Here is a 13721-nt window from a genome sequence, read left to right on the forward strand (position 1 = left end):
ACAAAAAGAGCAAATGCTGCAACCAAAATTCTAAGGTACCAGGGACGTGATTCTCCGCTCCCGCGCCGGTTGGGAGAATTGCCTGGGTCACCAAATTTTCCCGCGACGCCGGTCCAACGCCCTCCTGCGATTCACGGAAGCATCCAGATCGGCACAATCGCGTTTTGCGCGGCGCGGTACAGTGAATCGCCCGAGACAGCCAAAATGGCGATTCACCGGTACCCCCACGATTCCCCGGCCCGGATGGGCTGAGCGACCTGCCCAAAACGGCGGGTTCCCCCCGGCGCCGTCCACACCTGGTCGCTGCCGGCGGGAAAAGCGCGGGAAAGCGGGGGGTGCGGCCTGCGGGGGTGGGGGGGGGGGGGGGGGGGGAGGGGGGATACTGCACCGGGGGGGGCCTCAAATGGGGTCTGGCCCGCGATCGGTGCCCACTGATTGTCGGGCCGGCCTCTCTGATGGAGGAACTCCTTTCTTCCGCAGCCCACAAGATCCGTCCGACATCTTCTTGCGGGACGGACTCGGAGAGGAGGGCAACCACGCATGCGCGGGTGACGCCAGTTATGCGGCGCCGGCCGCGTCATGTATGCGGCGCCGCCTTTACGCGGCGCCAAGGCCTGGCCCTAGCCCATTATCGGGCCCTGAATCGGTCGGGATAGGGGCCGTTTCGAGCCGTCGTGAACCTCGACGGCGTTCACAACGGCGCGAACACTCTGCCTCCATTTCGGAGAATCCCGCCCCAGATGCCTCAAAGCTCTTGCCTATTAACAGCTCACACTTCAAGCGAGTTATGACTTAAACTATATTTGAGCTGAAGAAAGTCCAACTAATTGGCATGATTGTTTCATGCCCCATTCCAACAAGACTTGACCCATTCTCTGAGAGCACTGTTACACTAGGGTAATGCTGATCAACCAGTGCTAGCTTCGACCAGCCAAGGACTAATGTCGTAACTGGGGTTGAGGACTTTCCTCCACCACTTCACTTCCCAATTAAATCCAGAAGTGGAGGTCAGTTGTAAGTTACTGCCCATTTAGGTAAGAGTCAGAACAGAACAAACACCCCATGAACGTGCGTAAAATAGTTATCTCTCTCCCATATAATGTACACAAACGTTAAATATGCTAAAGCCTGACCTGGGTTAATGATCAAAGTTCACCAGGATGCAACTGGGGGAGGACGAGGCATCGGGGGCTGGAATGACAAGTTCTGCATGGATTGTAAATGCTGTAATGCTGTGGGCACTTGATGAATTGGGGGTGGCAAAGTCCCCCAGCCAGAGCATTTCTGTTGCCCTGAGCTACTCTGTAAATAACAAGAAAACACTCATAAAAACTCTCTGGCATAAACTCAACTTAACATACTAAGATCACCTGAGAATTTCTCACACAGCAATGATGGTGTTTTCAGGCAATTATAGAATGATAGAGCTCAGGTGGAGGCCATTCAGCCCATCCTATGTTTGTTGTGAACAAAGGAGGAAAGAATGTTTGGGTTTGGTCAAATAAAATTGGCTGTGGAAACTCTGGAATGATAAAAGCAGACGGGTTCTTTATCAGCCTTCACTCAGGAGTTGAATGAGGAAGGAGTCTCACCACAAGATTTTTCGGAAGATCACGCTATTCTGCTTAGTTTTTAGGAATCATGTTCCAGGAAATTCAGCCCACGTTGTCTCCCTAACTCCAACCAGTGCTTGCTTTGAGTGAGGCACCCTTGCATAGAGGGCATAGATGAACCCTGTGGTTCACAAGAATGATAGTTACATTGGATTGAGAACAATAGAATTCCTGTGGTGCCGAAGGCAGCGATTCAGCCCATCGAATCTGCAACGACCATTTGAAAGAGCACTTTACTTGGGCCCACTCCCCCGCCCTATCCCTGGAGGGCAGCACGGTAGCACAGTGGTTATCACTGTGGCTTCACAGTGCCAGGGTGCCAGGTTCGATTCCCAGCTTGGGTCACTGCTGTGCATAGTCTGCACGTTCTCCCAGTGTCTGTGTGGGTTTCCTCCGGGCGTTCCGATTTCCTCCCACTGGTCCCGAAGTAATTTGGACATTCTGAATTCTCCCTTTGTGTACCCGAACAGGCGCCGGAATGTGGAGGCGTGGGTCTTTTCACGGTAACTTCATTGCAATGTAAGCCTACTTGTGACAATAAAAAGATTATTATAAGTCCATAACCCCACCTAACCTGCACACCTTTGTACACTAAGGGGCGATTTTAGCTTGGTAAATCCACCTAAACTGCACATTTTTGGGAGGAAACCGGAGCAGCCGGTAAAATCCATGCAGACATGGGGAGAACGGCAAGCTCAACACAGACAATAGCCCAAGACCGGAATTGAACCTGGGTCCTGGTGCTGTGAGGCAGCAGTGCTTACCACTGGATTTGGCAATACAAAAATGTTGGGCCTTTAAATAGATGAGGTCTGAAAACCTGGCATCCACAGGCTGGATTTTGGGCTGAGTGTGGGATCCCCATACCTGTGTAAATTTTGGGGGTGCTCTTGCTTCCACTTAACCATCTTACCGTGTGTCCCCCTCCTTTAGTATTAATTAGTATGAGGTGGAACTTTTATCTGTCTCCAGGAGGCCTGCTGGCCAATCTAAGGCCGGCTGATCTGCACACCAGCAGCGCAAAGCCGGAGTGATAGCCACTGCTGGTAGGGCAGGATGTGGTGTTCAGCAAAGTACGTAGGCATTCAGGTGAGTCCAGGGTTTCATTGGGGCTAGACTGACGGGCCCTGGTGAGGTGAGCGGGGACATGCTGGACAGTGTGGGGGAGGGTTGGTGGATGCAGAGGAGCAAAATTGTGAGAGGTGTCCTGCAATTGACACAAGGGGTCTGGGAGGCACTCTTCCCCTTTCTCTAACCAGCAGCCAGCGGAGTTAAACCTGCTGAGCTACAGTCTGGACGTAAACTCTCCTGCCACCCATTGTACCAGAATGGTGGTGGGATGAGGCCCTCAATTCAGCATGAATTGCCCGCTCAAGGGTCTCAATTCAGCCACTGCTGAGTGATCCACTTGACCCCTCCTCTGTCACCCATAAAACTGTGAAGGGGCGGGAAGTGGGTGAACCAATGGCGAGTACAGCACCAATGGCACAGCGCCCTAATTTGCTCGTTCATTTTGCTCTCCGTGGGTAGCCCATAAAATTCATCCCCGTGAGTCTTAAAGGGCTGAAATTAATGAATGGTTAACTTTGTTAAATTAAGGAATATAATTTTAAAGACTGAAAAACAGTGAATATAATTGCACTGTTCACAAAAAAACAAGTCACTACAGTCGCTTTCAATTATGTAATAGGTAACATCCACCACTCACTATATTCTTTTGTCTTCTTGTATCTTAAAATGAGTCTCTTAGACAAATTTTGAGCTGAATACCACGTTATGACGTAGACTATCATAGAAAAAGAATGGGTTTGATTTGAAAACATTACAAAAAGAGGGGCTGTGGGGGAACAGGGCGTTTTAAATCCCCACAATGATTTTCTTTATTCGCTCATGGGATAGGAGTGTCACTGGCCATGCCAGCATTTGTTGTCCATTCATAATTGCCCTTCAACTGAGTGGTTTGCGATGCCATTTCAGAGGGCATTATGAGTCAGCTTCATTGCTATGGGTCCGGAATCACATGTAGGCCAGACCTGGGTAAGGATGGCAGATTTCCCTCAGATGTGTTTTTACTTTATAAAAAATTTAAGAGTACCCAATTCTTTTTTTCTAGTAAAGGGGTAATTTAGCATGTCCAATTTACCTACGCTGCACATCTTAGGGTTGTGGGAGTGAGAGCCACGCAGACACGGGGAGAATGTGAAAACTCCACACGGATATTGGCCTGGGGCCGGGATCGAACCGGGTTCTTGGCTCCGTGAGGCTGCAGTGCTAACTGTGGTGATATACATCATTGTAAGTACACAAAGGGTTAATATACACACACTACACCTAGCTAGACACTAGAGGGAGCACCAGAGACATGACACACAGACAGTCAACCAATAGGTCAGTAAGATAGGACACGACCAATGGGCATTCACGATACACATAGAGTGACACCACCACAGGAGGGCATTACACCAACCCATATAAAAGGACACATCACACATGATCTTCCTCTTTCCAGTGGAGGCTCTGTGAGTACAGACACAGGGTTGATTGAACTTCACTCCCACCACATGGATTGTAGCAGACTGGTTCATCAGTCTGAGTAGCTATAGCAGGATTAACAGTAGCGTTGAATCCAAGTCGAAGAATTGTTAATAGTTTAATAAACGTGTTAAAGCTATCTCCAAGTCTGAACCTTCAGAGTGCACATCAAGGAAGCAGCATACGCTACATCAAGAGCATAACAAAACATGGTTCCAGGAGTGGACTGTTAAATCCATATAGTTAAAACTCAGCAAACAGTGACTACCAGCAACAGCAGCCAGGCAAGATGATTTTCGAGATTCCGGTCCCACAGCAGCTCAGGTACCAAGGCAATCTCAGTGAAAACTGGCGTTGGTTCAGGCAGAGATTTGAGATCTACCTGGTAGCGTCCGACTTAGGTGGCGTGGCGGATGCAGAGAAAATAAAGCTTCTACTTACCATCGCGGGTTCAGAAGCAGCTGAAATCTTCCAGACCTTCAAATACTCAAAGGGGCAAAACAAGAGAGATTTCCTGGCAATCCACGACAAATTCCAAGAATTCTGCGAGGAACTTACGAGAAGAAAAGGTAAAAGAGGCGCCAAAACTCACCGCGTGATAGGCTTGCAGCAACGAATGGCAGTTGTGAATTGCAGCCATCTTGGAAAAGGTGCTGCACATGCGCAGTTGCGCACAGAACGGGAAGGTTCGGAAGCCGCGCATGCGCAATTAAGAACAAGGCCCCAAGTAAAGGAGCAGCGATCTGCGCATGCGCATTCGCTTCCAACGCACTACGTCACACGCTTCATGACGTCAGAGGCCCCGGACCACGCCCACTTAAAGGGGCAATGTCCCAAAACACAAAAAAAAAGATTTAAAGGCTCAAAACCAGATTCTTTCACCTGGAACGACAGCACAATGTCTGATATTCGACCAGTAGCTGAAAGTAACCTCCGCAGAACCCTGCAACAAGCAGTTAGCACCGCCCAAAGAGATTATACAGTCCTTGAAGACTATGACTCAGACCTTGAATTCTTCTTTGGCCATCGCGAGCCCAATGCCAGCTCCGACACAAAACATGATGATATGGTCTTGGAAGACAACGACTCAGACGAAGCTTTCACCTTGGGAGGCTACCCCAGTACTAAATCTGAACCGCAACTAGACGTGTTGCACAGTGACGACCCCGGCGACGAGTTCTTCGGATTCGGGAATCTTCAGCCCAGCTTATACGACATCCCAACTCGTGAGTGCAGGATGATGCTGCGGCCTGACACCAAGAGACAGAGAGCGGTACAAGCCCACAGAGAGCGGCCTGCTGCCACACAGAGAGTGGTCCACGCACCGCGAAGGGTCCCAGTCTCCACACAGAAAGCGATGAAAGACTCCACAGCGAGACAACTGCACGTCTCCACACAAGAAGTGACTCCAGTGACACAAGCCTCCACAGCAAGCTCGTGGACAGACTTCACGATAGAAGCAACGCAAGACTCCAGAGCGCAGTCCTTGCATGAACAAGAAGTGATGACAGTTTCCAAAGAGAGACCAATGCACGATTCCACACAAGGAATGCTGCAAGACTCCACAGAGGGAGTGACACAAGTCTCCACAGCGAGCTCGTGGACAGCCTCCATGATAGAAGCAATGCAAGACTCCAAAGCACAGTCCTTGCATGAACAAGCCCATGAGTGTCTTGTAACCTCCTCTGAGCAACCAGCAGCAGACAATGCAAGTCTGCCATGCTCAAGTGAACAACAGAAAGACAATGACAGTCTGCCACGTTCAAGTGTACAGCAAACAGACTCTGACAGTCTACTACGCTCCAGTGAACAAGAAGAAGACTCTGACAGTCTACCCAGCTCAAGTGAACGTCAAGAAGACACTGAGGCTCTACCCACTGTATGTGAGACAAGTGACAACAGCATCCCACTTCCCATACCAGATGTGCAACGTGGCAGACCTCAGCTAGAATGTACAGAGGCACTCGGCAATCACAGTGAGACTACTGGTGACTCCGGTGACACCACGTTACTTCAAACCTCATTCGCACGAGCCTCTCCACAAGCAAATGCGTTCCTGAATGTTTTGACTCCGGATGTGGAGCATCAAGAAACCTCAGAAGATGCAAGTGAACCTGCAATGAATCTGGACGGGGAGCATCAAGAAATCTCAGCTGACTCAAGTGAACCTGCAGTGACTCCGGACGGGGAGCATCAAGAAACCAAAGCTGATTCAGGTGAACCAGAAAGGGCTGCAGACGGGGAGCATCGACAAACCAAAACTGACTCAGGTGAAACAGACCAGGCTCCAGACGGGGAGCATCGACAAGCCAAAGCTTGTCCTATATCTATCACCCCTCAATTTAAAGCTATGTCCCCTCGTGCTAGACATCACCATCCGAGGAAAAAGGCTCTCACTGTCCACCTTATCCAATCCTCTGATCATCTTGTATGCCTCAATTAAGTCACCTCTTAACCTTCTTCTCTCTAACGAAAACAGCCTCAAGTCCCTCAGCCTTTCCGCATAAGATCTTCCCTCCATACCAGGCAACATTCTGGTAAATCTCCTCTGCACCCTTTCCAATGCTTCCACATCCTTCCTATAATGCGGCGACCAGAATTGCACGCAATACTCCAAATGCGGCCGCACCAGAATTTTGTACAGCTGCAACATGACCTCATGGCTCTGAAACTCAATCCCTCTACCAATAAAAGCTAACACACCATACGCCTTCTTAACAACCCTCTCAACCTGGGTGGCAACTTTCAGGGATCTATGTACATGGACACCGAGATCTCTCTGCTCATCCACACTGCCAAGAATCTTACCATTAGCCCAGTACTCTGTCTTCCTGTTATTCCTTCCAAAATGAATCACCTCACACTTTTCTGCATTAAACTCCATTTGCCACCTCTCAGCCCAGCTCTGTAGTTTATCTATGTCCCTCTGTAACTTGTAACATCCTTCCGCACTGTCCACAACTCCACTGACTTTAGTGTCATCTGCAAATTTACCCATCCTTCTACTTCTGGTACTTCCAGGTCATTTATAAAAATGACAAACAGCAGTAGCCCCAAAACAGATCCTTGTGGTACACCACTAGTAACTGGACTCCAGTCTGAACATTTTCCATCAACCACCACCCTTTGTCTTCTTCCAGATAGCCAATTTCTGATCCAAACTGCTAAATCACCCTGAATCCCATGCCTCCGTATTTTCTGCAGTAGTCTACCCTGGGGAACCTTATCAAACGCTTTACTGAAATCCATATACACCACATTAACTGCTTTAGCCTCATCCACCTGTTTGGTCACCTTCTCAAAGAACTCAATAAGGTTTGTGAGGCACGACCTACCCTTCACAAAACCGTGTTGACTATCACTAATCAAATTATTCCTTTCTAGATGATTATACATCCTATCTCTTATAAACCTTTTCAAGATTTTGCCCACAACAGAAGTAAGGCTCACTGGTCTATAGTTATCGGGGTTGTCTCTACTTCCCTTCTTGAACAAGGCGACAACATTTGCTATCCTCCAGTCTTCTGGCACTATTCCTGTAGACAAAGTTGACTTAAAGATCAAAGCCAAAGGCTCAGCTATCTCCTCCCTAGCTTCCCAGAGAATCCTAGGATAAATCCCATCTGGCCCAGGGGACTTATCTATTTTCACACTTTCCAGAATTGCTAACACCTCCTCCTTATGAACCTCATGCCCTTCTAGGTCGTAGCAGAATCTTGTATCGATACGGTAGCATGCACATCCCGTTCAACAAATCTAGATACTAGACAGTCAACCAATAGGTCAGTATGATAGGACACGACCAATGGGCATTCACGATACACATAGAGGTGACACCACCACAGGAGGGCATTACACTAACCCATATAAAAGGACACATCACACATGATCTTCCTCTTTCCAGTGGAGGCTCTCAGTGAGTACAGACACAGGTTGATTGAACATCACTCCCACCACATGGATTGTAGCAGACTGGTTCATCAGTCTGAGTAGCTATAGCAGGATTAACAGTAGCGGCGAATCCAAATAGGAGAATTGTTAATAGTTTAATAAACGTATTAAAGCTATCTCTAAGCCTGAACCTTCCTTTGTCAGAGTGCACATCAAGGAAGCAGCTTATGCTACGTCAAGAGCACAACAAAACACTAACCACTGTGCCACTGTGCCGGCACTCGTTTTTACAACAATGAATGCTTGTGCGGTCACCATTACTGGGTCTAGTTTTATCATTTAAAATTTTATTGACTGAATTGTTATTCAGTTTGAACCTGCATTAACATGGGTCTCAGGATTACTAGCCCAGTGACATTACCACCACACCACCATCTCACCCCTCCCCACACACACCACCATCTCCCCCCTCCCCCGCGCACCACCATCTCCCCCGCACACCACCATCTCCCCCCCGCACACCACCATCTCCCCCGCACACCACCATCTCCCCCGCACACCACCATCTCCCCCCTCCCCCGCGCACCACCATCTCCCCCCGCACACCACCATCTCCCCCCGCACACCACCATCTCCCCCGCACACCACCATCTCCCCCTCCCCGCGCACCACCATCTCCCCCCCGCACACCACCATCTCCCCCCGCACACCACCATCTCCCCCGCACACCACCATCTCCCCCCTCCTCCGCACACCACCATCTCCCCCCCGCACACCACCACCTCCCCCCTCCCCTGCACACCACCATCTCCCCCCCTCCACGCACACCACCATCTTCCCCCCCCGCATACAACCATCTCCTCCCGCACACCACCATCTCCCCCTCCCCGCACACCATCATCTTCCCCCCGCACACCACCATCTCCCCCCGCACACCACCATCTCCCTCCGCACACCACCATCTCCCCCGCACACCACCATCTCCCACCCTCCCCCGCACACCACCATCTCCCCCCTACCCGCACACCACCATCCTCCCCCCGCACAGAACCATCTCCCCCCGCACACCACCATCTCCCCCCCTCCCCCGCACACCATCATCTTCCCCCCGCACACCACCATCTCCCCCCGCACACCACCATCTCCCCCGCACACCACCATCTCCCCCCTCCCCCTGCACACCACCATCTCCCCCTCCCCCCGCACACCACCATCTTCCCCCCTCCCCCGCACACCACCATCTCCCCCCCTCCCCGCACACCATCTACCCCCCTCCCCGCACACCACAATCTTACCCCGTACACAACCATCTCCCCGCGCACACCACCATCTCCCCCCCTACCCCCGCACACCACCATCTCACTCCACCCCATCACTACAGCACCATCTCGCCCCTCCCACCACCCACCAGCATCTTGCCCCTCCCCTCACCTACCATCACCTCATCTCTCCCACCACCATCTCACCACTTCTCCACCCCCCACTATCTCACCCCTCCAGCCACCATCTCGCCCCTCCACCCACCATCTCACCCCTCCTCTCACCCACCACCATCTCGCCGCTCCCCTCACGCACCACCATCTTAACCCACCCCTCACCCACCTCCATCTCGCCCCTCCCCTCACCCACCACCACCTCGCCCCTCCCCTGACCACACCACCATCTTGCCCCTCCCCTGACCACACCACCATCTCACCCCTCCCCTCACCCACCACCACTTCGCCCCTCCCCTGACCACACCACCATCTCGCCCCTCCCCTCACCCACCACCACCTCGCCCCTCCCCTCACCCACCACCACCTCGCCCCTCCCCTGACCACACCACCATCTCGCCTCTCCCCTCACCCACCACCACCTCGCACCTCCCCTACCACATCACCATCACGCCCCTCCCCCACCACACCACCATCACGCCCCTCCCCCACCACACCACCATCACACCCCTCCCCCACCACACCACCATCATGCTCCTCCCCCACCACACCACCATCTCGCCCCTCCCCCACCACCCCACCATCACTCCCCTCCCCCACCACACCACCATCATGCCCCTCCCCACCACACCACCATCACGCCCCTCCCCCACCACACCACCATCACGCCCCTCCCCAACCACATCACCATCATGCTCCTCCCCATCACACCACCATCATGCCCCTCCCCCCACCACACCACCATCATGCCCCTCCCCCACCACACCACCATCACGCCCTACCCCACCACACCACCATCACACCCCTCCCCCACCACACCACCATCACGCCCTACCCCACCACACCACCATCATGCCCCTCCCCACCACACCACCATCATGCCCCTCCCCCACCACAGCCCCATCATGCCCCTCCACACCAAAGCACCATCATGCCCCTCCCCCAAACCACCATCTCACCCCTCCCCTACCACATCACCATCATGTTCCTTCCCCCAGCAGCCCACCATCATGCCCCTCCTCCCCCACACCACCAGCTCATTCCTCCCCTACCACACTACCATATTGCACTTCCTCCCACACCACCATTTCCTCCCCCCACACACCACCATTTCACCCCCTCCCCCCCACAGCACCATTTCCCCCCTTCCACCCACACCACCATTTCCCCCTTTCCACCCACACCACCATCTCCCCCCCCCCCTTCTCCCTGAGATCAATCACCTCTGCCAGCGGGGCAGTTAGTACCTCAATCGATAAGATCTCCAGTCGGCCTAATGACAGCATGACTGGCACTCTGGAATGTCCCATCAAGATGTTGGGTAAGAGCAGGCAGAAGTCTCATCAGCTTACACCCCCTATCCTCATCGATCCCACACCCCCTCCCCTCATCAAATCGACACCTCCCCTCTCACTGATCCCACACCCCCTCCTCTCACCGATCCCACACCCCCTCCTCTCACCGATCCCACACCCCCTCCTCTCACTGATCCCACACCCCCTCCTCTCACCGATCCCACACCCCCTCCTCTCACCGATCCCACACCCCCTCCTCTCACCGATCCCACACCCCCTCCTTTCACCGATCCCACACACCCTCCTCTCACCGATCCCACACCTCCTCCTCTCACCTATCTCACACACCCTCCTCTCACCGATCCCACACCCCCTCCTCTCACCGATCCCACACCCCCTCCTCTCACCGATCCCACACCCCCTCCTCTCACCGATCCCACACCCCCTCCTCTCACCGATCCCACACGCCCTCCGCTCACCGATCCCACACACCCTCCTCTCACCGATCCCACACCCCCTCCTCTCACCGATCCCACACGCCCTCCGCTCACCGATCCCACACACCCTCCGCTCACCGATCCCACACACCCTCTCCTCATCAATCCGACACCCCCTCTACTCATCAATCCGACACCCCCTCCCCTGATCAATCCAACACCCCCTCCCCTCATCAATCCGACACTCCCTCCCCTCATCAATCCGACACTCCCTCCCCTCATCAATCTGACACCCTCCCCTCATCAATCCGACACTCCCTCCCCTCATCAATCCGACACCCCCTCCCCTCATCAATCCGACACCCCCTCCCCTCATCAATCCGACACCCCCTCCCCTCATCAAATCGACACCTCCCCTCTCACTGATCCCACACCCCCTCTACTCATCAATCCGACACCCCCTCCCCTCATCAATCCTACACCCCCACCACAATTTGTGGTTACATTTAGCGAAAATGGAGGACCTGCTGATATGAAACTCCACCGTGATTCCATTCTGACTAACCGATGACCCACTTACTCTTTACACTTAACCACTCCCCCAGAATTGTTACGCGACAGTAGTTTAATATTGTCAACTATAGGTTAATGTGCAAAGGCTGATATCAGGTGATTATCAGAAAGCAGTGGGTGGGGTGGGGTGGTATTGAAGAGAGTGTGGGGGGGTGGTGGTCTCAAAGGGAGTGGGGGGGGGCGGCACGGTATCAGCGGGAGAGGGTGGGGCAGGCAAAGAATGAATACTAACAATCCTGGACCTGCAACTCTTCCTCCCCAAAACGTTTTGGTCCATGTTCAAATAATGAAACCAATGCAAAATTAATAGGAACAGGAGGAGGCCATTGAGCCCCTTGCCTTTGCTCTATCATTTAGATATAGGTTGATCAATATCTCCAATCCACCTGCTTTAGATTCATAACCCTTAATACCCTCATCCAACAAAATCGATAAATTGCAGTGTTTACATTTTTATTGATCTCAGTCTCGACAGTTTTTTGAGGATAGAGTTCCAGATTTCCAGTTCCCTGTCGTGTTGGGTGTTCTGCTGCACAAATGATCCAACACGGCTGTAGATGGTACAACTCTGTTTTATTGTCTAATCAACGGTAACAACTACCTGTCATGATATTCAAACACACACATCATGATAGACACACCAACAGACAAATCAGAACACACAACACCACAACCAATGACAGAAAGATATAAAAGCACAGACACGACCCCCGGTGGTCAGTATTAGCTGCAGAGGAGAACCAGGACACATCTGTTGCCAAACACACTTAGGGAGACAGCACGTGCAGAGTATCCAGAATGAACTGTATTATAAGAGTTATAATAAAATAGAGTTGTACCACATACAACTGTGTTGGCTCATCTGTGCACCAGAGCACCCAACACCACATGGTACAGGAGTGGATCGATACCTGCCGGCATACCTCCGTGTACACAGACAACCAGCAGTGCCCAGGCATGATGTACGAGCTCCCGGTTCCGCAGCCGCTCCAGTGCCACGGCGACCTCCGCGAAAACTGGCGGCGATTCCGGCAAATGTTCGAATTGTTCCTGGTAGCAGCTGAACTCCAAGACCTGGATGATAGGGAAAAAATTGAATTTCTCCTCACCATCGCCGGTGCAAGGGCAAGAGAAATATTCACAAGGTTCAGGTTCTTCAGGAGGCAGCAAAGGTACGATTACCAGGCAGTCCTGGGCAAATTCTCCAAGTACTGTGAAGAAAACGCAATCCAATCGGCACATAAAGGTAAGAAAAGCGGCAGTACTCACCTCGTGGCTGGGATCCCGGAGCCCGAATTCCCAGAGGCCGAAATCCCGGGCCTGAGAGAAGGCTGGGTCGAGGTCGGCGGCCATCTTGCTAAAGGTATCACGCTAGCACAGTTGCGCGAGCAGTGCGCAGAACCGGAAGTTTCGTTTGCGCATGCGCGAGATGCTGCGCATGCGCAGTCCAGAAAACGGCCATCGGTAAAGGAACAGCGATCTGAGCATGCGCAGTCGCTTCCTACGTGCTACATACCGAGCGTCAGGATGTCAGAGGCCCCAGACTGCACCAATTTAAAAGGGAAACGTCCCAAATCAAAAAAACAAAAATCTGTTAAAGCTGTAAAACAACCTTCCCTCACCTGGAATGACAGCACAGTGCCGCAAATTGACCCAGGAGATGAATTTGACCTCCGAAGAACCCTCCGACAAGCAGTTACCTACGCACAAGCCGATGATTCCGACCTTGAATACTTCGATGACGATCTTTACAGTGTTTCCGGACCTCGCGAGCCCAATGATAGCTCCGTGGTCCTATATGACTATGACTCGGACGAACCTTTCGTGTTGCACATTGGCGGCCCCCACATTGAATCCGACGCAGATGCGGATTCATTTTTCGGATTTGAGGATCTTCAATCCAGCAGATATGACGTTCCAACTTATCAGTACCGGATGATGCTGCAG

At 52.3% G+C, this 13721-nt stretch overlaps 1 protein-coding gene across 3 annotated transcripts in view; it reads right to left on the minus strand.

The window, feature by feature from the left end:
* LOC140388133 (uncharacterized) overlaps positions 1–13721 on the minus strand; it is a 248913-nt gene that overhangs the window by 21442 nt on the left and 213750 nt on the right. For 2 of the 3 annotated variants that reach the window (XM_072471826.1, XM_072471827.1), the window contains exon 17: positions 1134–1302. The exons of the other annotated variant lie outside the window; for it this stretch is intronic. In XM_072471826.1, the coding sequence (XP_072327927.1) occupies positions 1153–1302 (150 nt within the window). In that variant the 3' untranslated portion in view covers positions 1134–1152. The remainder of the gene's footprint in view (positions 1–1133; positions 1303–13721) is intronic. 3 annotated transcript variants of the gene reach the window in all.

The sequence above is a fragment of the Scyliorhinus torazame genome, chromosome 13 (assembly GCF_047496885.1).
Source record: "Scyliorhinus torazame isolate Kashiwa2021f chromosome 13, sScyTor2.1, whole genome shotgun sequence".
In the NCBI taxonomy this organism is placed as follows: Eukaryota; Metazoa; Chordata; class Chondrichthyes; order Carcharhiniformes; family Scyliorhinidae; genus Scyliorhinus; species Scyliorhinus torazame.